Source organism: Manis pentadactyla, chromosome 12 (assembly GCF_030020395.1).
Source record: "Manis pentadactyla isolate mManPen7 chromosome 12, mManPen7.hap1, whole genome shotgun sequence".
Lineage (NCBI taxonomy): Eukaryota > Metazoa > Chordata > Mammalia > Pholidota > Manidae > Manis > Manis pentadactyla.
The window spans coordinates 98623742-98650434 of NC_080030.1; the positions used below are offsets into that span (position 1 = coordinate 98623742).

The window sequence follows — 26693 nt, forward strand, 5'->3', positions numbered from 1 at the left end:
CATTGTCTTTATTCCTCTCTGCTGGAAATGGTGAAGTGCTAGAATCTCCTGGATTTATTTGCTGTAACGTCACACTAGAATTTCAGGAAGAAGCAGCAATGAATCTTACCTTGATTTGTTTCCAGGTAAATTAACTCAGGTCGAAGCATCTTGATTAGTCATGGAGGCTTTTCACCATTTTTATGTTCCTTTGGGCATTTTGTCAGTAATTTCTAGGTTACTGAGGATGTTGGTTTCACGAGGAGGCTTGCCGTATCAATATTCGGTTCATTTTCAGTTCATTTTCTTACCTGGAAGTCATTACTAATAGCTTCTCATTTACAAACATAAAACCACATCAATTTTATATTTCTGGAATCCTTAATAGAGTTTTTACTTACCTGATTTTAGGTGCACTGTACTTTGACCTAAAAATAAATATAGGTATTCCCTAATGTTTCATCCTTTGTTTTCCTCTCTTTTTCTCTGTATTTTTTGTATACAGTTTCATCCAGTTTTGTGGCTTCTGTTTGTGGGGTAACTCCCAAATCTTACTACCTTCTTTTGCATTTTCCATAGGCTCTGATTCAGCCATTCAGATGAGTGCCTACTCCTGCCTTGGATATTATGATGATGCCTTCAAGCCAAAGCAATATATCCAAGGAGGCAACTAATGCTGACTTGGGTGTCAGGAAAAGCTTCTCAAAGGAAGTAATGTCTAAGCAGAATGCTAAAACTCAAGTAGTATTTAGCCATGCAAAGGGAGGAAGAAGAGGTGCTTCAGGTAGAGAGACCAGATAAGCATGAAAGAAAGAAAGATTATGGCACACAAGAAAGAAAATAGTTCATTATAGCTAGAGTGCAGGGGGTTTGAAGCAGTGAGTTTTGCGATTGGAAAGGTAATCAGCAGCCAAATCTTTAAGGGCTCTTTAGGTTATGTTGAAGAGTTTGTTCTTTATCCTGACGGACAGAGAAAAGATTGAAGGGTTATAAGGAAGGGAATTACCTGATCAAGTTTGAATTTTAGAAAGATCAATTTGACTGCAATGTGGAGGTTTCATTGAAAGGCCAAAAGCAGGAGAAAGATCAATTAGAATCAAATGAGAGGTGATGACATCTCTGATTGAAGTAGTGACATTAGAAGTGGTGGAAAGCTAAGGTTCTTAAAATATATTTTGAAATATTTGGTGATTTCTTTGATTGAATCCATGGGGGAAGAAGAGATAAGGATTTCTGGCTTGAGTAATGGGATGTACAAGAACATCTTTGTAGGTTTTTTATTTTTTTCTCCTGACACTAACCAATTCTGACACCAACTGGGTATCCTACAACTCAGTTAAATTCTGACATTAACGGCCTTGGAGGTAGCATAGACTCCACAGATTTAAGAGCTCAGTCCACAAGACTGTCCTCACTTTAGAAGCTAGTTGTAATTTTAAGTTACCTTCTGTCCCACTAAGCTAAAAATTCAGGTTTCCACCCCCCAGCCCCTGTTTTTCAGGCTTGATAATTTGCTAGAATGACTCATAGACTCAGGAAAACACTTTACTTACTATTCCTGCTTTATTATAATGGATGCAATTTAGGAACAGCCAAATGGAAGAAATGCATGGAGCAAGATATAGGGGATGAGGCCGGGGCTTCCATGCCCTCACTGGGCATGCTACCCTCCCAGCACCTCCATGTGTTCCACCACCTGGTAGCTCTCCAAAACCTATGTTTAGGAATTTTATTGAGGTTCCATGAGAGCTGCCTCATTAAAAGAGTAGATGCCCCTCTAATCCTTATCACTCAGGAAATCTTAAGGGTTTTAGGGGCTATGTGCCAGGAACTGGAGACAAAGTCTGTATATTTATATTTCATTATGCTTCAACCTTACACTGAAATGTGGAACAAGAGCAGGTTAGGGAGGAAAAGTTGTGTTCAATATTGGCCATATTACATTTGAGTTTCCTAGTGTATTTATAAGCACAGTCAATAAGAAATTAATGGGTCTGGAGTTTAGGAGAAAAATATGAACTGGAAGCTTTGTTTTGGTGATCCTTAGGACGCTGGTTGGTTATTGGACATTGCAGCTATGAAGTCGAATGGAGATTGCAAGCAGGGGGTACATTGCAGGAGGAGAGGACCCAGTCTGAAAAGGGTCCTCAACCGAAAGAGAGAAGCCTACCAAGGAGGTTGGAGGGGGAGGGTTACCAGACAAGTAAAAGAAACAATCAAAGGACCAAGCTTAAACATTGAGAGCATATGTGTGGAGGAAGCATTGAATGCAGTGAGCACTGTGCATGGGATGCCTGTTGTAAAACTGGAGAGTATAGAGTCAAGAAAGTCAGAAGAAGGTGTTCAATATAGATGGAGTTGACTATGGAGCTGAAGGCAACAGAGCCATCAATATGATACACACTAAAATGTGTTTACTGTATTTAGCACGAAGAAATCACTGGATGACTTGAGAAAAGCCATCCCTGAGGAATATCAGGAGCAGTAACCATTGTACAGTAAGTTTAGGAAGTAACGTAAGAGTTTCTTATGACTGTTGCTAGCAACTCTAGTATTCCTATTCCTGGTATCCAGAATGGAAAACTTGGAGTCATCTTTGATTCTTTTCTCTCATTTCTCTTTTTATGTTAATTCTAACCACCCAATGAGTCTTGCTTCTCTGAGTCTTCAATCGTGCTTGCCTCTTGAGTTCCACTCTTGTTCAATGCTGGGCTTAGAGTCCCACACCCATACTCCAATTTCTATCTAATAAAATCATACTATAACTATTATTTAAGGCCTAGTTCAAATATTGCTTCTTTGATTAAATCTCAATAATTTTATACTCAAGCAATCTACTTTTCTCTGAATTCTTGTAACATGTCATTGGTATCCTTTTTAAAATATTTACAACTTTCTGCCTCGAGTTTGACCACCCACATTCATGTCTTACCTCCTTTCTAGACTGGTAACTTCATTAAGGCTGAAATCATACTTATTTTTACAATATAGTTTTTAAAAAAGAATATCTAAGTACTTATCTTGATTCTGCATATTTTGAGCTATTGGAACTTGAGAAACTCTTTATCTAGGTCTTCTGAAAATTTTTCCTCCAAAAAGTGATGACAATATTATCTGTCCTTCCTACTTAATATTACAGGATGGTTTTCAGATTTTAAAGAACCAGTATATTTCAAAATGCTTTGACAATTGTAGATATAAGTCACTAAAATTAAAAATTTGATTTACATTATTGCAAGAGTATTAGCGTTATTAGTAGCAATACTAATATGATTATTCTATACTAAGAATTGCCAGTCTATTTAGATAAGCAGCAATTCAGCCAATTACTACTAAGAGAAAATGCTGTCCTGAACTTTAATAACATGCTCTGATTCTATGAGTTGCCGCAGCTCCAACAAAGCCCCGGTGGGTGCAAACCTGAGGTACCTACAGGGGGTGCTGCTGAGCCGAAGGTGGGTACTTCGAGTCAGCATCTTCAGACCTGCATGCAGGCTCGCACAGGCAGGGCTACCACTGAGCTGCCCACAGGCTGAGCTTGCTGGAAAAGAAATCTCAGATCAGTAGGCAAAGATACCACTTGCAGAACTAGAAAAACAAGGATTGTCTGGGAAGCTTGAACATATATAGGAGGGAATTAAAATTGAAATAAATTTTGGAGAAAAATTATGGGGAAGTCAACAAACATATTCTGCTCCTTTGCATACCCAATATGAAATTCCCTTGTCTTGATTTTTTTAATGAATACATGTCACTGATACTCATTTGAGAAATGGTTTTTGAAGGCAATATTTTCTCATTCTTTTGTTATTTCTTTCTATACTTTCCTTGAACAAGTTATATGAAATTGAAAAATTAATGCCATGGAACAAAGATATTTCATATTGTTAAAAAATTCTAAACCTACAAAAACAATTAAAATGTGTATATAAAACTTTTTAATAAATAATTTTGAGAGCACCTTATATTTTTCTAGTGAATCAAAAATATTGAGAAATAGTAGTCTAGAGAATATGTGTGTATTTTTCTCTGCTATGAAATCATAAATGGTAACTTGGTAAGGTCTGCTTTTATTGTTGTTTTTCTTTTCATTTTAAAAGATGATTAAACATCATAGAGAATTTATTTTGAAAGAAGCAGGAATATAAAAATGTTACCTACAAGCTGTCACACACATGAATAAACACACATACACAGTGCCTTTTTCTTATTAAATCAATAAAGTATGAATTTCTGGCCACTACAATACTTTAAATTAAACAAACATAGTGGAAGACTTGCTACATGAAAAGCACTGAGCCAGGTGCTATAAAAATATACAGGTAAATGAAGAAACACATATTTGGTTGCTGAAACCCCAGGTTTGATCGATGAAATAAATTTTAACTCTGAAGGGTCACAAACTCTTTTGAAAACATAGACATATACAAATACAATTGAATACAATTGAAATACAATTGAAATACCCAAACAGTGGTAAGCCACACAGTGTATATCTCTGTATGTTCTAGATGGTAAGTTCCTAGAAGGCAGACACTTTTATGAACTGATGTATTCTTACAGCAAGCACCCTCCCAAAATTCTTGAATAAATGCATGATCAAATAAAACCGGCTTTCTTAAAACTAACATATGAGCACTCTCAACAAACCCAATCAAAACAATTAGAGTAATATTTGGTTGCTTAAACCCCAGGTTTAATTGATGAAATAAATTTTAACTCTGCAGATTTATTGAAGTATAGTTGATGTACTCTGTGGATATATTTGAAGGATGATGCTTCGCTCACACCCAAAGAACATTTTAAGGTCTATAATAAAAAGAACATACAGAACACCTACTGTCTTTCTTCTAAGTATCTTGTAATTCATGCAATATTTACTGAATCCCTAATGTTCTTCACTTCATTTATTCAACATTCAGCACTGTATTAGTTTCTTATGGCTGCTGGAACAAATTAGTGCAAACTTGGTAGCTTAGAGAGCGTTGCATTTTCTTGCAGTTCTGGAAGTCAGAAGTGTGAAATCAATCTCACTGGGCTGAAATCAAGGGCTGACATGGTCAGGTGGGCACTGTCTTGTTTTATCCTCATATGCAGAAAGGTGCAGGGGATCACTCTGGAGCCTCTTTCATAAGGGTACAAAACTGATTAATGTGGGCTCTGCTTTCATGACCTAATCACCTCCCCAAGTCCCTATCTTCTAATACCATCACCTTACAGAGCTGGTTTCAAAATATGAATTTTGGAGGGACACAAACATTGAGACTATAGCAGCTGGGAATTACCTACTGAGTTGACAAATAATACTGAGTTTAATACTGCGATGTGTGTCAATCCTGGAAGAGCCTCTAATAATGGGGAAAGAAGGTATGCTAGACCCTGTGGCTACTACAAGGTCAGAGCATTTACACAGCTCTGAGATTGAGACACAACCTTCCAAGGCCAACTTCTTCCTTGACCTGTATCATAATTCTTGAATTTATGTAGAATGGAGTTAAACTGGATTCTTGGCTATCAAGATGTAGAGATGCACTCAGGATCTCTGGGTACATATGGTAAAGAGATTAGAGCATCAGGGGGGATGAGAAAGAGTGTGGATCTCATGTCTGTTCTATCAGCTGGTGAAGCTTTGGTGTTCTAATCAGGGGACTTCTTGGAGTTTAGTTTTGCATCCCAAATGGTGCCAACAGATATCCTAGTTACACCTTCACAGAGCACTATAGAAAAAAACAGAATGACAGTTTAATTAATGAAGAAATTATTTCTACATTTCATATTACTGCCTATAAATTTAATAGGAATTAAAAGAATGAAACAGATGCACCACATCGCTAATCATCAGAGAAATGCAAATTAAAACCACAATGAGATATCACTTCACACTGGTTAGGATGGCCAACATAGAAAAGACTAGGAACATCAAGTGCTGGCGAGGATGAGGAGAAAGGGGAACCCTCCTACCCTGCTGGTGGGAATGTAAATTAGTTCAACCATTGTGGAAAGCAGTATGGAGGTTCCTCAAAAAACTAAAAATAGAAATACCATTTGACCCAGGAATTCCACTCCTAGGAATTTACCCTAAGAATGCAGGAGTCCCATTTGAAAAAGACATATGTACCCCATGTTTATCACAGAACTATTTAAAATAGCCAAGAAATGGCAGCAACCTAAGTGTCCATCAGTAGATGAATGGATAAAGAAGATGTGGTACATATACACAATGGAATATTATTCAGCCATAAGAAGAAAACAAATCTTACCATTTGCAACAACATGGATGGAGCTAGAGGGTATTATGCTCAGTGAAATAAGCCAGGCAGAGAATGACAAGTACCAAATGATTTCACTCATATGTGGAGTATAAGAACAAAGGAAAACTAAAGGAACAAAACAGCAGCAGACTCACAGAACCCAAGAATGGACTAACAGTTACCAAAGGGAAAAGGATTGGGAAGGGTGGGTGGGAAAGGAGGGAGAAGGGGAATAAGGGGCATTACAATTAGCACACATAACGTAGGCACGGGGAAGGCAGCATAGCAGAGAAGGCAAGTAGTGACTCTATGGCATCTAACTATGCTGATGGACAGTGACTGTAATGGGGTATGTGGTGGGGACTTGATAATGGGGGGAATCTAGCAACCACAGTGTTGCTCATGTGATTATATATTAATGATGCCAAAAAAAAAAGAGAATGAAACAATCAGTATGTAATACAATAGCCATAAGGAAGGTAGACTTGACATGGACATTGAAATATAGTATGTTGGATAATTGAACTTTTGTTTTGGAATTTATTTCATCTATTTGTTTTTTTATTTGTTGATTTTTGGCCATTTAGAATCTAAAAATCCTCCTGGTTTAGGAAAAATACCATAGTGCTTGTCTTGTTCCCACTTCCCGTTAAGGAAGCCAAAGGGACTTACTTCTACTTCAAGGACGCTAAGGAGATACCGGCATATAACCTCACCTTAGCTAATCAGACTATTCCAACCAAAAATTTGAATCTTGAAGAAGTGAGGCAAATAACACAGGCAGAATTGAGAAATTATTCATGATGGTATCAACAATATTTAGAGTTCAGTGCAGCCCTGAATATATGAGCACCCTAATCTGAACTGTTGTGAGGCTCTGCTCCCAATTGCCCAGCCCTTCTAGGTTCCTATGCATTGCCATTGCTTAAGGTACTAGCTTTCACCTTCATGTGCTAGATCTCTTCTAGTCTCTAACCTTTCACATTAAAGTCTATTTGTGTTTTAGTTTGACAGATTCAACTTCTACTGCTTGCAAAAAAAGAAATCTGACAAATGTGAGTGGAGAGGATATGGGCGAGAACTGAGAAGACATCTCAGGTAAGTGGATGGATGAACAAAGGTACAAAGTGACGATATGTGTAGGGGACTCAAATGAAACTTCTAGGACTGGATGGGGGTAAAAGACATAAAATATTCAGGAGAAAGTAAGGACAGTTCTAATAAGGACAATACAGTTTATAAACACTATTATGCACTGAGTTTGATGGGTAGAATAAATGATGCAAAATGGGAATCGATTATTCTAACTTATTTATATTGGCAGGCATAAAGTAATCAAACAGCCTTTAAGAAGTAGACATGCATTGATATATTATAAAATAAAACACCCTCCCTTTCATTCAACATTAGAGTAGCTATTAAAAACCCCATGAAACATTAGAGTAGGAAAAAATAATTATTTCAAAAAATGTGAGAAAAAATTTGATAAAATTATTAATCAATTATCATTTGATAAAATTATTATCAGCCATTCATGATAAAAAAATCTAGGAACTAGAAATAGAACACTAAATAATCCAGATAAAGTATCTACTAAAACTGCATAGCAAACATTATGCGTCATGATAAAATTTTTGAAATATTGCAGTAAAGTCATGATGAGATAAGGATGCCATCACTACTTCCATTAAACATTGTACAGTAGGTCCTGGTAATATATAAGAAATGAAAAATTAATAAATAGTTTAAGAAGTAAAAAAAATTATCTTTATTTACAAATGGTATGATTATTTATATAAAATATTCAAAAAAGTAGCAAAGCAAACATACAAACAAAAAATACAGCAAATGTTTGTGGACAGAACAAAATACAAAAATTAATGCCCTTTTTATGTAACATTAATAGCCAATTAGAAAATGTCAATTAAAGAAAGATATCTTCAGAGTTACCAACAAAATCTAGGAGCCTGTGTCAAGGATGTTCAAAAATCCAGTAATTTACAAAGCATCACAGAACATAAAAGACCTGAATAAATGGATAATTCTACCATGCTCATGGATAAAAAGACTATTTTTCGTAAACTAATCTGTAAAAATCAAATCCATTCCCATCAAAATTCACATAGGATTTTTTATGGATCCTGTCTGACTCATCCTTAAGTTTACATGAAAGAGTAGAGTCAACAATTGCTAAGGTAATTTTAAAGAAGAATCATTAAGGTTATTGCAAAATGTTAGAATATATAAGGGTTGAGTGCATGGATGACCATTATGTTATTATCTGTACTTTTCAGTGTCTGACTTATTTCTTAATTAAAGTTTAAAACTTTTAAAAGAAAATAAAAGAGAATAGTTGCTGGTCACAAAAAAAAGACTTTTGTAAACAAAGAAGCAAAAAGTACAAAATCCTAATGTAAAAAATTACTAAATTCAACTAGCAATACTTTAAAATATACAGTTTCTGGTCATCAAAAGACATCATAAAAAGTTAAAAGACAATCCACAAACTGAGAGAAGTTATTTGTAACACAGATAACTGACAAGAGAGAAGTATTTAAACTTGAAGAATATATGAAGATTACCTACAAATTTTCAAAAGCAAGCAACCCCATTAAAAAGAAGATGAGCCAAAATTGAGAACAGGCATTTCACAGAAGCCCAAACAACATATATAAAGATGCACAGCCCATTAGCAAGGGAGAAATGCACATTAAAAGATAAATCAGATACTATTGCCAGGCAAAATCTTTAAAATCTAACAATAGCAGGCATATGGATCATGATGCACGAGCTTGTCCATGAAATGGATTTGTGTATAGATCAATCTCAAAACCTGAACAGGTAATGAAATTAAAATGCAGTATGATTCATTATATAAAATGCAACCGCGGGATCACTACATTTTTTGGGAATCATACATATGTAACTATTTTCAAAAAGCAAGGTAAAGGTTATTAAAAATACAGCATCATGGTTATTTCTGCACAGTAGGGAAGAGACACTTTTGGAGAGTATCTTAGTAAAAGGTTCAAATATATTGGTATTTTTCTGTATCTTCGGCTCTATAGTAGGTACCTGAGTAGTCTTTATTGTTATTCTTTAAAATGTGCACATACGGGATAATTTCACAATATTTGATTTAAAAATGCAGTAAGGTTTTTCAGGAGAGCCTGTGAGTCAGGATTTACTTGTTACTATGTAACCAAACAAAATAGAGCGTTCCCTTAGCGTCTCAGGCTGATGTAAGATGGAAACCTGCAGCTGTAACCCTTCTTGTTCTTCAGCCTGCCTCACTGTTCACAATTATTTCTGTAACTATTTCAGTACAAAGGTGATTTTATACACCTGCAAATTAAAAATATCATCTTTATCTGTCTGCCAACTTAGGTTTCCAAGATAAGTTACGGTTTTTAAAAGAGAAAAAGGGATTCCTTAATTTAAAAAGTTTGAAAACAAGCGGTACTCGAGTTAAAGGAGGAAGTTTTGAAACCTCACATTAAAAAAAGCTGTCCTCTGCTAAGTGAGGGCTTCCCGGAGGAAGCTGAGAAGCCCGGTTTCTAAGGGGCGGATGGGTCACCCCCAGCTGGAGAAAGAGGATGGGAATACAGCCCACCCTACTCTCCCCCAACTTTTCTCCGTAGTACCCGAAGCTCACTGCGTGCGCGCCCCTCCGGACCTTTACCCAGTGGGCGGGCCGGTGACGGGAAGCGAGGGCCCAGCCCACCCAGCGAGCCCGCCCCGCCCCAGGCCCCGCCCCCGGGGGACGCAGTGCGCGCGCTTTGAGGGAAGCCAGGCCGGTCGGGCTCGCAGCGGGCAGGCCTCGGGCTCTCCATTTCTCTCTCTCTCTCTCTCTCCTCTCTGGTCTCATCGGCCTCGGCTGCTCGGCTTCTGCTGGCGGCCGAACAGCCACCCGCGGTGAGTAGCTGCTGGGTGCAGAGCCCCGCAGACGGGCTGCGGCGGGCACGGCCCTTGGCCCCTGCGCCTGCGCGCCCGCTCGCCAGCCAATCGGCTCTCCGCCCTCCCGCCGTTGGCCTTTAACCTTTAACCCTGCGCCCCTCCGGCCGGCGGCGCGAGGCGGGAAGCTGGGAGCCGGGGGTCTCGGGCCATTCCGCTGTCACTCTTACCACTGGTTTTGCCTGTGTTCGGTGTTTTGCCTGCTGCCCTGCTTTACCCGACCCTGCTGCCCTCATTCCGCCACTTCTTTGGAGCGGAACCCCCTGTCGCCCCGTTTTTCCCTTCTCTCCGTGGCTAGTTGGGAGTCCCGGGAGCGACGGAAGCCTTTCAGACGCCTTGTCTTTTTGTCCCCAGTTGCAGCTTATACCTGAGCCTATGGGGACAGTGGAAGGCTCGACGCCTCCTGGGCTCGAGGTGCTCTAGAAAGGTCTCGTCGCCTGTCAAGGGAGGGGAGGCCACTGCACAGGTGTTTTTTCCGTTCACCTGCTGACACGTGTTGTACTCTCACCATAGACTGGTGTCTTCTGCTGTCTTCTGCTGTCTTAGGATGCAGCTATGCTGGACTAGTATCTTTTTCATTTTCCAAAGGAGCAATTGAAATTCAGGCAGGAAAGATAGTTTGTTTTCGTTTTACTATTTCAAGACCCTACGGATAAGTGTTAAGGGAAAAATGTGGAAATGCTTAAAAGCAAATAGAAGGGAAGATGATATTAATTATAGGAACTTTTTAGAAAAAAGAAGTAGGACTGGAATGGGTTGTTCAAGTACTTACACAGTAGTTTAAAAGAAAAATATAAAACATCTAGGTATTGATAATATTGTTACATTGTTGCAAATAACTTTCATGGCAGTGTTACTTTATTCCTCTTGAACTATATGTAAACCCCGAAAAGAGGTAGAGTGCAGTGAATCTTATGGATTTTCCGGCTGTAGCACGTGAAACCACTAGAGCTGTTGCTTTTAGTCACATGATGAATAGTAAATGTGTGATCTGAAAATAGGCCTCCTTCAGATTAAATTTGAGCTACAGCTTATGAATAGGTAACAGATAATCATTATTTTCTACATCCGTAATCTTTGAATGAAGGCATGACCACATGTCAGCAGTTTTCATAAACTGTCAAAAAAGTTATAGTGTTATATTTTTCTAAACTTGGTTTGTCTAGTGTATTGTGGGAAGGTGGAATACCATGAGGGTAAGAGCTGGAGTTCGGAAGCCAGACTTGCTCTGCCTCTTGCTGGTTGCTTGACCATGTTTCTTAGCTATTTGCTAGCCCACAGCCTTGGAAGAAATGGCCAGTTGCTCTGTACCTCAGTTTCATCATCTGTAGACTGTTGTTAAGAAGTTCTACCTCATAGGTCATTGTGAAGATTAAAATAGAACAATGAGGTCATGCAAAACTGAATTTCTCTTTACCAGAGGGTATAAGTGTTTACATTGAAACCGACCTGGCCAAAGAGGACTTAGTACAGAAACTGATTTTGAAAGTTCCAGATGTGTCTTCTAATATTAGTTCTGTTTTATCTACAGCGGCTTCTTAGAAAATAAAGTCAGAAGAAAACAGTACCAAAAAAATAAAAAACAAAACACCACAAGTCTGTATAATAACAATATTTAAAATTCATAATTTTAATTACTGTTAATTAAATGAATAATTAAAAGGTGAAATCATTTTGTTTTGTCTGATTAACAGGGTAATAGCAAATACTTTTAGAAATAATAATCGATGTCACACTGCTTCTGGATCTCTTAGACCTCATTAGACCTCCAAGTCAAAAACTAGCATTTTTTTTAAATTTTGACATCATTAATGTACAATTGCTTGAACAACATTATGGTTACTAGACTCCCCCCATTATCAAGTCCCCCCCACATACCCCATTACAGTCGCTGTCCATCAGCATAGGAAGATGCTATAGAATCATTACTTGTCTTCTCTGTATATACTGCCTTTCCCATGTCCCCGCCTATATTATGTGTGCTAATTGTAATGCCCCATTTTCCCCCTTATCCCTCCCTTCCCACCCATCCTCCCTAGTCCCTTTCACCTTGGTAACTGTTAGTCCATTCTTGGGTTCTGTGATTCTGCTGCTGTTTTGTTCCTTCAGTTTTTCTTTATTCTTATACTCCACATATGAGCGAAATCATTTGATACTTGTCTTTCTGCACCTGGCTTATTTCACTGAGCATATTACCCTCTAGCTCCATCCATGTTGTTGCAAATGGTAGGATTTGTTTTCTTCTCATGGCTGAATAATATTCCATTGTGTATATGTACCACCTCTTCTTTATCCATTCATCTACTGATGGACACTTAGGTTGCTTCCATTTCTTGGCTATTGTAAATAGTGCTGCGATAAACATAGGAGTGCATATGTCTTTTTCAAACTGGGCAGCTGCATTCTTAGGGTAAATTCCTAGGAGTGGAATTCCTGGGTCAAATGTTATTTCTATTTTTAGTGTTTTGAGGAACCTCCATACTGCTTTCCACAATGGTTGAACTAGTTTACATTCCCACCAGCAGTGTAGGAGGGTTCCCCTTTCTCCACATCCTTGCCAACATTTGTTGTTTGTCTTTTGGATATTGGTCATCCTAACTGGTGTGGTGATATCTCATTGTGGTTTTAATTTGCATTTCTCTGATGATTAGCGATGTGGAGCATCTTTTCATGTGCCTATTGGCCATCTGAATTTCTTCTTTGGAGAAGTGTCTGTCCAACTCCTCTGCTCATTATTTAATTGGCTTATTTGCTTTTTGTTTGTTGAGGTGTGTGAGCTCTTTCTATAATTTGGATGTCAACCCCTTATCATATATGTCATTTAGGAATATATTCTCCCATACTGTAGGATGTCTTTTTGTTCTATTGATGGTATCCTTTGCTGTACAGAAGCTTTTTAGTTTGATATAGTCCCACTTGTTCATTTTTGCTTTTGTTTCCCTTGCCCGGGGAGATATGTTCATAAGGAAGTTGCTCATGTTTATGTCCAAGAGATTTTTGCCTATATTTTTTACTAAAAGTTTTATGGTTTCATGACTTACATTCAGGTCTTTGATCCATTTTGAGTTTACTTTTGTGTATGGGGTTAGACAGTAATCCAGTTTCATTCTCTTACATGTAGCTGTTCAGTTTTGCCAACACCAGCTGTTGAAGAGGCTGTCATTTCCCCATTGTATATCCATATCTCCTTTATTGTGTATTAATTGACCATATATGCTTGAGTTTATATCTGGACTCTCTATTCTGTTCCACTGGTCTATGGATCTGTTCTTGTGCCAGTACCAAATTGTCTTTATTACCATGGCTTTGTAGTAGAGCTTGAAGTCAGGGAGCGTTAAGTCCGCCTTCTTTATTCTTCCTTCTCAGGATTGCTTTGGCTATTCAGGGTCTTTTGTCATTCCATATGAATTTTAGAACTCTTTGCTCTAGTTCATTGAAGATTGCTGTTGGTATTTTGATAGGGATTGCATTGAATCTGTAGATTGTTTTAGGCAAGATGGCCATTTTGACAATATTAATCTATTTAGCCTTAGGAACACTTCCATCTATAGGAGTCCCTCCAAAATGCACTGTAGAGGTGGTTTGTGGGAGGTAAATTCTCTCAACTTTTTCTTATCTGAAAATTGTTTAATCCCTCCCTCAAATTTAAGTGATAACCTTGCCAGGTATAGTATTCTTGGTTCAAGGCCCTTCTGCTTCATTGCATTAAGTATATCTTGCCACTCCCTTCTGGCCTGACAGGTTTCTGTTGAGAAGTCTCTGATGATAGCCTGATGGGTTCTCCTTTATATGTGATCTTTTTTCTCTCTCTAGCTGCTTTTAAAAGTCTGTCTTTATCCTTGATCTTTGCCATTTTAATTATTATATGTCTTGATGTTGTCTTCCTTGGGTCCCTTGTGTTGGAGATCTGTACACCTCCATGGCTTGAGAGACTGTCTCCTTCCCCAGATTGGGGAAGTTTTCAGCAATTACCTCCTCAATGATACTTTCTATCCCTTTTTCTCTCTCTTCTTCTGTGGTACCAAGGGTCAAATGAAACTGAACTCACCAATCTACCTGAAAGAGAGTTCAAAATAAAAATCATAAACATTACTATACAAAATAGAATCATCCAGCATACCTTATGGAGGTACAGAAAAATATTCAAGAACTGAGGAACGAATTTAATTCAGAGATTCAATCATTAAGAAATTCCATATCCGAAATGAAACATACAATGGAGGGATTTAAAAGCAGATTAGATGCAGTATGAGAGATGATAAAAACTAGCATTTTAAAAAAGAAAAGCACAGACCGCAAATATAGAAGTCATGGAATTTCAAAAGAACCTATTATGTATAACTTCAGTGTATTAGCATGTAATGTAGACCGTCCTTTGAAGATAACACACATTTTCAGTAGCCTTGAGAAGGTTCACTGAATCCATCTATGATTCTTCTTGTATAATATGGACAATATAATCCATAAACATGTCAAACATATGTATAGTCAGTAGAATCTTTTTATATACATACTTCCCAAATATATATATATATAGGGCAGTATATGTTAAGGACTAGAAATTAAGTTGTTTACGCTGAACACTTGATGGTTACTATATAAGATATATTGGATTCTACTAAAATCTAATGACTCCATTTCTGGACCTTAAGGAGCAATCAAATAGGGAATATAATAAACGTAAATAAGTAGCACACTGCAATAGATAAATGTCAATTTAAAAAGTAAGTAATGCTGTAACAATAGAATACGTGAGAAAGTGAATACTTTTTGCTGTGGAATCATTAGGAGGGTACCAAGAAGAGTCGACATGTCAGTTTTGTCCTGAAGATAAAGAGTATTTTAAAAGTTATCTATATAGAGGATAGACTCTTAGAGTAAGCTATGTGTTGGTGATTCATTGCTGGACAGACTCCTATCTTTTATTTTTAATTGAAATGTAGTTGATACACAATATTATATTGGTTTGAAGTATACTACATAGCAATTCAACAGTTAAACACACCATCAGATCCTCACCCCAACCAGTGAAGGCACTGCCCATCAACACAGAAAGGTGTTACAGACCACTGTCTATATTCTCCGTGCTGCACCACCACCCCTGTGAAAAACCCATATTATGACTGAGATTTTTGTGCCCCTTTATCCCCCTTGCCCTCGCCGCAAGCCCACTCTAACCCCTACTGCACGGTAATCACCAGTCACTTCTCAGTGTCTATGATAAGTCTAGTGCTGTTTCACACACCCATCTTTAATAATAACCGTCATAATAAATAATTGTTCATATTTATTAGTGTTACACTCAGCAAGCCATGATTCTAAGAGTTTATAATTTTAATTTCATCCTGAGAAAAACAGGGAAGGATCAGGTCATTTGTATAGGTGAAATAGCTAAAAGAACGCTGGAGCTACAGAGTCCATCCTTTTAGTCACAATGATCTGCTGCATTTATTTAGTTTGAGATGACTTACTGTTAATTGAAATATAGCTGTTGGGATATAGCCCCTATAATGATCATCTATAATGATGTTATATATAAACATTTAAGTGAAAGAAGTAATGTGAAAAGAAAAGAGACAAGCACCTGTTTAAGAAATTACATTTATAGGTAAGAGGTTAACAAAAAAAAGGCAGCTTCATAAATGGACATTGTGTGTTATGGTCATGTGTAGATCTAAGAAATGAATCTAACAAAAGTGAAACAATTTAAGAACTATTTGTTTCCTATATTTCTTCATTTATTTTTAAATGTAGTTACTATTTACCATTTGAATAAAGCATAACCGTTTTTCACTTTCACACACCTTATCTTGCGTTATTCACAGAACAACGTTGTCAGAAAGCAAAATGTATTCTTTTTTAGGAAGAGATTAAGTGACCTACCTAGGATCACTTGACTAGGACAAATTGATTTGAGTTGAGATCTTCAGATTCCAAAATCAATACTATTTCCATTGTATATCCTGACTCTTCCATACATTTCACCATTCAGCTGATCAACATCTCAAAAATATATGTTCTTACTAATTTCTCAATCCAATAGTTATTTCTCCCATTATCTGTTGACTTGACAATATTCTTTATCATTGATTATATCCTTATAAAATATCTTCCTCAAACTTTTCTTCCCTGTGAAGTATATTCTAATTTTAGAAGACAGGGTAAGAATCTGTCACTTTTTTCTCATCCAGAGATAGTCACATATGTTTAAGTATATTTTCTTCCTTTGTGTGTATCTTTAATGTAGTTGAGATCATATTACTTCTATAATTTCTTTTACTCTTTGTCTTGTTAAAATTCTCGCTTTCTTGAAGCAAAGGGAAGGATCTGTTTTTATCTCAAAAACTTGGAAATTTCAGGGCAGCAAATTATAGAGGCAGGCCAAAATGGTTATATCATTCTTTTATCACTATATATGCACACACATATATTACACTACATTTATAATTATATATTCAGTGTATATATAATATGTATATGTATATATTACATTATATGTAATGTGTATGTATATGTACATGGCACATATATATGCATATATATGTGTTTTAGATGAGTGTGTGTATGTTTGTATATGTGTGTGTGTATGTATATGCACATGTGAGACTGTCTGGTGTATTGTCTTGTGTTTCCCTGTGAGTAGATGAGGTTAGATTAGATTACATCCGGATCACATTTTGACAGTAATGATTCTGTATCCTTAGGGCGTCCTCTCAGAAAACTTATGATATCTATTTATACAAAATTAATTGAGGAAGTTAATTTTGATCACTTGTTTAAGGTGGTATCTGCTAGGTTCTGCACTGTTAAGTTACTGTCTTTTCCTTTGAAGTTAGCTCGCAGTTTTCTTTTTGAATGGTCATACATTTCAAGCTAGATATATGTCTTTTTTTCATTGTGTGGGTATGTTATAATTTATTTTATCTTCTTTTAATGAACATTTAGATTTCCAGTTTTTCAGAATTGTGAACAAGAATGCAGTGAACATCCATATTCATATTTGTATATCTTTGTGGTCTTATCTGATTATTTCACTGAGATAAAGAATTAGAATTGATTGGTCAAAATGCATTTAAAATTTGGTAATATTGCCAAACTGCCTTCCAAAAACTGCATCAGCTTATGTTCCCACTAATACTTGGGTAAATTTATATTCCCACCTATAGTAAACGAGACTGACTCTTTCCCCACAAATTCACCAACAGTGAGTATCATAATCATTTAAAATTTTGCCAATGTTATGGGCAAAAACTGATGTCCGATTTTTTTTTAACATGTGTCTTTTACATAAATCTTTGGGTGTGATATATTTCACAATTAAACAAAGTTGACTTTATAAAGAGTCTAGGATTTTAACCCTAAAAGAAATGTGCTTGCTCTTTTTGGTATATCTTGCATATAATATCTATAAATCAAGCAGCAGTTAGTAGAAAGTGCTTGTATATGTGTTACAGAATTAGCTTGTCTGTTTTTTCTATCAGGGTTTATTTATTTTAAGTTTATTCTGCAGATAATGACAGTATGATGTATCACAGACAGTCATATTTTATAAATTCAATGGCAGTATTTTGCCAAATACCTTCCTAATAAATTTATACATAAAAGGCTTATTTTATGTGTATCTGTGTATATACATACATACCTATATGTATGTGCATTGATTAAAACATAAAAACATACATATAATACTATCTTAGAAGTTATAAATTAATGTTTATAATCTTTGTTCAATAAGGTTTTCAAAATTATAAAGGAATATTTTTTTTAATTAGGAGTCTCTAAGTTGTGATCTTTTAAATTTTATCTCATTCTATTCCATTTCAAATATAATTTAAAATGTGTGATTACTCCTTTCTTAAAATAATGAAGCCATTACTTTAATTAAAAAAATGTTTGTTGAAAATCCATTTAATGAAAAGTTTTTTAATGTATTCATATTCTAAACATTTCATGTTTTAAACTATGAACCTTTAATTTTATATTTATATTTAGAAACTTTTAGTCCATATATATAGAATATTCCCTTTCTGTATTCATTGTACACAAAATCTGTCCAAATAATGAACATTTGTTTTCTTAAAATCTAAAAATGTTTATCTGACAAAATGTAATTGTGATATTTCCAAATAAATACTTCCATTTAGTCCAGCCATATAGATTGTTTTGTAGACATCAATATTTGATGAAATAATTAATTTCATAATGCACCAAAGATTTTTTTTTCAATGTAATGAACTTCATGGATTTTAGTTTTCATTTTGAATACATTGGAAAATATTGTCAATAACCACTTACTAATTATCATTTTTCAATAAATTACAGCTAAACATATACCATTTTGGAGTTTAAAGTATGTCATCATGGCAAAGTTTCGAAGAAGGACTTGCATCATTTTGTCACTTTTTATTCTATTTGTTTTCTCTCTGATGATGGGTTTAAAAATGCTGAGACCAAATAAATCTGCTTTCGGAGATCCTTTTGGACTTGACCTTCTTCCAGAACTTCATCAACGCACTCCTCACTTGGGGAAATTTTTTCATTCCCAAAAGAGCGACAAAATCAACAGTGAAACAAATATCAAGAATTTAAAAAGTGTTGAAATGACTATGAAACCTTCCAAAGCCTCTGAACCTTACCTGGAAGAAGTGCCACCTCTGAATTATTATTTACATGTATTTTATTACAGTTGGTATGGAAATCCACAATTTGATGGTAAATACATACATTGGAACCATCCAATGCTGAAGCACTGGGACCCTCGGATAAGCAAGAATTATCCACAGGGGAAACACAACCCCCCAGATGACATTGGCTCCAGCTTTTACCCCGAGTTGGGAAGTTACAGCTCTCGGGATCCTTCTGTCATTGAAACACACATGAAACAAATGTACTCAGCATCAATTGGTAATTATTTTATGTGTGTGTGTTTAGGTATGTGATTGTGCATATATATATGTGTGTGTGTATATATATTATATGTATACATATAATTGTTGGTAGAACATTAAATTACTAGTTTTCACATTAGTTACAATTTAAATTTCTAAATTCTATATGTATATTTTGTAATTAAACATCCAAGCAACTGCTTTTTTAAACTACTTTAAAGTATGCTTTTTGATTTCTAATTTAATATTCTTTCTGAAATTTTTAAAATTATGATTTACACAAGATACAATTAATTTTCCCAAAGTATATACCTTAATAATATTTCCCAAAAGTATGCACCTGTTTAAATACCACCTCCATCATGAAGTAAAATATTCCATAGCCCAAAAAATTTCATCATGCTTCCCTTATTCAGCCCCACCACTCCAGGAAACTATGGAGCTGATTCCTGTCACTGTGGAGTAGTGGCGAATGTTCTATTACTATACAAAAATAGAATCATCCAGCATTTGCATGTGTGTGAGAGAGTCTTTGGTCAGCATGCTATTTTGAAATTTACTCATGTTGTTAACTGTATCCGTAGTTTAGTCATTATTATTGCTGAGGAATATTCCATTTTGTGATTATAGAAATTTGATTCTGTATTCATCTTGATGGACATTGGAACTGTTTCAAATTTTAGGCATTGGCATATAACTTGGTCTTGTTTTTCTGTTTTTTAAAACTAGTCTGACAATCTCCCCCTTTTTAATTGTGTTTATGTCATTTATATGTAATGTAATAATGGTATGGTTGATTTTAAGTGTTTCATTTTTCTGTTTTATGCTTAACCCATCTATTCTGTTCCTTTTCTCCTCTTTTTCTGCCTTCTTCTGTATTGAATGTGTTTATTTCATTTAATTTTCTCTTCTGGCTTATTACTATGTTCCTTCATTTTATGATTGTTCTAAAGTCACAATATGTACCTTTAATTTAATTGATGAGAAATCACCATTTATTCTTACTATGTTTCCCCCTTCCCTTCAACTTTCTCTTTTCTCTACTTTCTGACACTCCAGTTATGCAAACTTTAGATAGAGGTGCATTGTCCCACAGGTAAATAATATCAAAAATATATAACTGGGTGCCTGAAAAGTCTTCAATTTATTGATATACCCTTAAAAAAAAAAACTCCCTTTGTTGGGTCCCTTTGCCTTGTTAGGTATCCCTAGTACTAAGGCCACAAGAAATAATTGAGGGTTCTCACATTTTTCTAGCTCTACAAAAGGTACAAACTCACTGTTAAGCTGATAATGTATATAGAGTCATATAAGGCTTTTTCATGAGCAAAACAATACAGAATTATGTGACTCTACATCAGCTGTGTACAAGATGACTTGCTTTTCTTCTGTGGAATAATTTTTTTGAATTATTTATTTAAAAATCTAGTATTTTATTCCCATGTTATGTGACATAAAATAGAATTGGTAAGTTCAGACAGCATTGACTAGTTGTATGTATACGTAACTGTCTCTATTTCAAACTTTGTAAATAGCCCTTTCAAATGAATTTTACTGTTTACTACAAAGAATTTGTGTCACATTCAAGTCTTTTTTGTTATGGTTCACTTGTTTGTGACTATAAAAGCCATGCTTGATTGACAAAAGTGAATATTCATGGAAGTTTTAATATTCGTAATGCAAATTGAACTGTATACAATGGGAATTTTTTCTCCTCAGATATGTAATTGTTTATAAGTAAATAAACACTATTAAAATATATATTACTATTATATGAGCAATATATAAATGACATGCTGCATATAATTTAATTATTAGGAAGAAAAGTGTCAGTTGATATTTAGTTTTATGCCTCATGTTTATGAATACCTTCCCCCATGTATTACTTAAATACCACATAATATATATGAACATGAATTATTTCAAAACATTGTCAGTGATAAAACTACTTTATTTTTAAATGTTGACAGTTTCCCTTTTAAGGCAATTATTTTATTTCTTTGGTAGATTTTCTGCTAGGGAAAATAGAAAAATAACTTGATAATAATAAAAGTGACACTCCAATCCATCTGTAAATAATTTCCTTACCAGTTACATATTGAATTATACATACTTTCTTATTGAGGTATAATTCAGATTTAACATTGTTCAAGATATATAGCATATTGATTTGATACATTTTTATTTCAGTATGATTGCCATTGTAGCATTAAGAGCTAACAACTCTTTAGCACACCATCTAATTACAATTTCTTCTAGTGGTGGGAACAATTAAGATCTAATCTTTTAGCATGACTGATATTTATAATACAGTTTTGTTGTCTGTAATCACTTTACTGTGCATTAGTCCTCAAGGTCTTACATATTTAGCTCCAAGCATGTACATTAAACACCATCTCTCCCATTTCCCCACTCCCAAACCCCTAGTAACCACCATTCAACTCTCTGTTGTTTCAACATTGTTTTGTTAAGATTCCACATTGTAAAATATCTTACAATATTTATCTTTGTCTGACTTATCTTAGTATAATGTGCTCAAGATCCATTCATGTTGTTGCAAATGGCAGGATTTCATTTTTTCTTTCACAGCTGAAGAGCATGCCATTGTATATGTGTGTATTTGTGTGTGTGTGTGTGTGTGTGTGTGTGTGTGTGTGTGTGTGTATGACATTTTTGGGGAGATTGATAATTTGAAAAAAATATTTTCTCTAGTTTAATGGAAGAATACAATATGTAACAAATACACATACAAAATGTGTATTTTTTATATTCTTGGTAAGGCTTCTGGCCAATAGCAGGCTATTAGTAGTTAAGTTTTGGGGAAGTCAAAAGTTGTATTTGGATTTTCGACTGCATGGGGGTTTGGTAACCCAACCTCTGCATTGTTTAAAGGTCACTACATGTATGTTAAAACTTTGATATTTATCCCAGAGTTATTGGATGTTCTGTTGTTTTTTTTACCCCAATCATTCTTCTCATTATATTTCAGTATAGGTAATTTCTGACTTGCCTGGAGGTACTCTTTCCTAGCTCTTCTGAATTTGTTCATGAATCTCTTGAATGTGTTCTTTATCTCTTTTAATATGTTTTTTATTTCCAACAGTTTTGTTTGATTCTTTTAGTTTTCATCTCTGATCTTCAATCATCACCTCCCCTGATCTTACATCTGATTTTATATTTCCACATGCTTCTGTTCTATTACCATCATATGCTTTCCCTGTTTAGAGGCTGTTTATTTAGAACTTACTACCATCTTTCTAATAGCCTTTCATTTCTTTTTTATTTTTATTTTTATATTTATTTTTTATTTTTTTTATTTTTTTATTTTTTGTAGATAATTATTTTTTATTGAAGGGTAGTTGACACACAGTATTACATTAGTTTCAGGTGTACAACACAGTGATTCAATATTTATATACATGATAATTCTAGGTACCAGCTATCACCATACAAAGTTGTTACAATATTTTGACTATATTCCTTATGCTATACATTACATCCCGTTACTTATTTATTTTACAGTTGGAAGTGTGTATATATATATATATTTTTTTGTGAGGGCATCTCTCATATTTATTGATCAAATGGTTGTTAACAACAATAAAATTCTGTATAGGGGAGTCAATGCTCAATGCACAATCATTAATCCACCCCAAGCCTAATTTTCATCAGTCTCCAATCTTCTGAGGCATAACGAACAAGTTCTTACATGGAGAACAAATTCTTACATAGTGAATAAGTTACACTGTGAACAGTACAAGGGCAGTCATCACAGAAACTTTCGGTTTTGCTCATGCATTATGAACTATAAACAATCAGTTCAAATATGAATATTCGTTTGATTTTTATACTTGATTTATATGTGGATACCACATTTCTCTCTTTATTATTATTATTTTTAATAAAATGCTGAAGTGGTAGGTAGATACAAGATAAAGGTAGAAAACATAGTTTAGTGTTGTAAGAGAGCAAATGTAGATGATCAGGTGTGTGCCTGTAGACTATGTGTTAATCCAAGCTAGACAAGGGCAATAAAACATCCACGTATGCAGAAGATTTCTCTCAGAACGGGGGGGTGAGGTTCTAAGCCTCACCTCTGCTGATCCCCAATTTCTCACCTGATGGCCCCCGTGCGACTGTGCCTGTCTTAGGTTGTTCCTCCCTTGAGGAATCTTACCCGTCTCTGGCTAACCAGTCATCTTCCGGGGCCATACAGGGAAATGTAAAGTTGGTAAGTGAGAGAGAAGCCTTATTGTTTGAAATGGTTAGCTTTTTACTTCTTTGCATATTTATGCCCTGTGGATTCTATGCCCAGCATTTGTCTTGAGATATCTTTACCACTTGGAAGAATTAGGTTACTCTGTAAATTCGATATGCGGCACGAATTCTATTTAAGGGTTGTAATTAGGAAGGAAGAAGAAAAGCTATAGAAGTAGCAGGCGGAAGAAAACTTGGGAAGATTGATTATTTCTTTGACATATCTTCTTGTAGAGTAACTTCAGCATGTATAGGTTTTAAACTACTAATTAAATTGCATACACACATTAACATAACAGGAGTACAGTTACGTAACGAAAGCAGACCTATAATTACCAGGCATCTCCAGTGAAACCAAGAAAACCAGTTAGGCACCTTAGGCATTTGTGAAAACTTATCTATGATATGGTGGATATTGTCCAACTGAACTTGAACAGTCTGAGAGAAATCAGACAAATTAAACCAACCCATTCCTGAGGACTGTTCACATCCCATATGTTCTTTTAACAGTAGATAGTCTGTTGTTGTAAGATTTTGGAGCGCTACAATTTGCACTTCTCCTAATTCTTGGTTGAGTTCCAACAGTATAGATCCAGTCAAATTTGTTGTTTTACTGTATGCACAGGCCAGCTTAGATATCTCCTTCTTCATTCCCATGGCAAGTCCAGGAGCTGGTGGGATGAGTGCATCTACAGCTGTAGCAGTGCGTGGATCTTTGTTGGGGTTTTTTGATGATCATCTTCTGGCATGAGTCTTCCAGAGAGTGCTGATGTTGGAAGCTCTCTTTCATATCGTATCTTAGTTCATTTTCGGGGTAGCCCAATTAGGCTTTGATCCTCTGTATAAACACAAACAGACCCTTTGCCTACACTTTTATATGCCCTTTGTACCATTGTGTAGAATTCACTGGAGGTCACCACACAGGAACTGCTTTTTTTGTTGTTGTTGTTATCATTAATCTACACTTACATGATGAATATTATGTTTACTAGGCTCTCCCCTATACCAGGTAGCCCCTATAAACCCCTTTACAGTCACTGTCCATCCACAGAGCAAAATGTTGTAGAATCACTACTTGTCTTCTCTGTGTTGTACAGCCCTCCCCTTTCTCCAACCCCCCAATGCTTGCTAATCTTAATACCCCCTTTCTTCTCCCCCCCCCTTATCCCTCCCTACCCACCCATCCTCCCCAGTCCCTTTCCCTTTGGTACCTGTTAGTCCATTCTTGAGTTCTGTGATTCTGCTGCTGTTTTGTTCCTTCAGTTTTTCCTTTGTTCTTATACTCCACAGATGAGTGACATCATTTGGTATTTCTCTTTCTCCGCTTGGCTTATTTCACTGACAATAATACCCTCCAGCTCTATCCATGTTTCTGCAAATGGTAGGATTTGCCCTTTTCTTACGGCTGAGTAGTATTTCATTGTGTATATGTACCACATCTTCTTTATCCATTCATCTATCGATGGACATTTAGGTTGGTTCCAATTCTTGGCTATTGTAAATAGTGCTGCGATAAACATAGGGGTGCATCTGTCTTTCTCAAACTTGATTGCTGCGTCCTTAGGGTAAATTCCTAGGAGTGGAATTCCTGGGTCAAATGGTAAGTCTGTTTTGAGCATTTTGATGTACCTCCATACTGCTTTCCACAATGGTTGAACTAATTTACATTCCCACCAGCAGTGTAGGAGGGTTCCCCTTTCTCCACAGCCTCCCCAACATTTGTTGTTGTTTGTCTTTTGGATGGCAGCCATCCTTACTGGTGTGAGGTGATACCTCATTGTAGTTTTAATTTGCATTTCTCTGATAATTAGCGATGTGGAGCATCTTTTCATGTGTCTGTTGGCCATCTGTATTTCTGTTTTGGAGAACTGTCTGTTCAGTTCCTCTGCCCATTTTTTAATTGGGTTATTTGTTTTTTGTTTGTTGAGGCATGTGAGCTCTTTGTATATTCTGGACGTCAAGCCTTTATCGGATGTGTCATTTTCAAATATATTCTCCCATACTGTAGGGTTCCTTTTTGTTCTATTGATGGTGTCTTTTGCTGTACAGAAGCATTTCAGCTTAATATACTCCCACTTGTTCATTTTTGCTGTTGTTTTCCTTGCCTAGGGAGATATGTTCAAGAAGAGCTCACTCATGTTTATGTCTAAGAGGTTTTTGCCTATGTTTTTTTCCAGGAGTTTAATGGTTTCATGACTTACATTCAGGTCTTTGATCCATTTTGAGTTTACTTTTGTATATGGGGTTAGACAATGGTCCAGTTTCATTCTCCTACATGTAGCTGTCCAGTTTTGCCAGCACCATCTGTTGAAGAGACTGTCATTTCACCATTGTATGTCCATGGCTCCTTTATCAAATATTAATTGACCATATATGTCTGGGTTAATGTCTGGATTCTCTAGTCTGTTCCATTGGTCTGTGGCTCTGTTCTTGTGCCAGTACCAAATTGTCTTGATTACTATGGCTTTATAGTAGAGCTTGAAGTTGGGGAGTGAGATCCCCCCTACTTTATTCTTCTTTCTCAGGATTGCTTTGGCTATTCGGGGTCTTTGGTGGTTCCATATGAATTTTTGAATTATTTGTTCCAGTTCATTGAAGAATGTTGCTGGTAGTTTCATAGGGATTGCATCAAATCTGTATATTGCTTTGGGCAGGATGGCCATTTTGACGATATTAATTCTTCCTAGCCACGAGCATTGGATGAGTTTCCATCAGTTAATGTCCCCCCGTTAATTTCTCTTAAGAGTGACTTGTAGTTTTCAGAGTATAAGTCTTTCACTTCTTTGGTTAGGTTTATTCCTGGGTATTTTATTTTTTTTGATGCAATTGTGAATGGAGTTTTTTTCCTGATTTCTCTTTCTGTTGGTTCATTGTTAGTGTATAGGAAAGCCACAGATTTCTGTGTGTTGATTTTGTATCCTGCAACTTTATCTATTCCGATATCAGTTCTAGGAGTTTTGGGGTGGAGTCTTTAGGGTTTTTTATGTACAGTATCATGTCATCTGCAAATAGTGACAGTTTAACTTCTTCTTTACCAATCTGGATTCCTTGTATTTTTTTGTTTTGTCTGATTGCCATGTCTAGGACCTCCAGTACTATGTTAAATAACAGTGGAGAGAGTGGGCATCCCTGTCTAGTTCCCGATCTCAGGGGAAAAGCTTTCAGCTTCTCGCTGTTCAGTATAATGTTGGCTGTGGGTTTATCATAAATGGCCTTTATTATGTTGAGGTACTTGCCCTCTATTCCCATTTTGCTGAGAGTTTTTATCATGAATGGATGTTGAACTTTGTCAAATGCTTTTTCAACATCTATGGAGATGATCATGTGGTTTTTGTCTTTTTGTTGATGTGGTGGATGATGTTGA

At 35.9% G+C, this 26693-nt stretch overlaps 1 protein-coding gene across 2 annotated transcripts in view; it reads left to right on the plus strand.

Moving 5' to 3' along the window:
• Positions 1 to 10009: 10009 nt before the first annotated feature.
• MANEA (mannosidase endo-alpha) overlaps positions 10010 to 26693 on the plus strand; it is a 47846-nt gene continuing 31162 nt past the window's right edge. Inside the window, exons 1-2 of one of the 2 annotated variants that reach the window (XM_057489434.1) lie at positions 10010 to 10145; positions 18507 to 19115. In XM_057489434.1, the coding sequence (XP_057345417.1) occupies positions 18545 to 19115 (571 nt within the window). In that variant the 5' untranslated portion in view covers positions 10010 to 10145; positions 18507 to 18544. The remainder of the gene's footprint in view (positions 10146 to 18506; positions 19116 to 26693) is intronic. The other variant, XM_036890426.2, reaches the window with a different exon arrangement.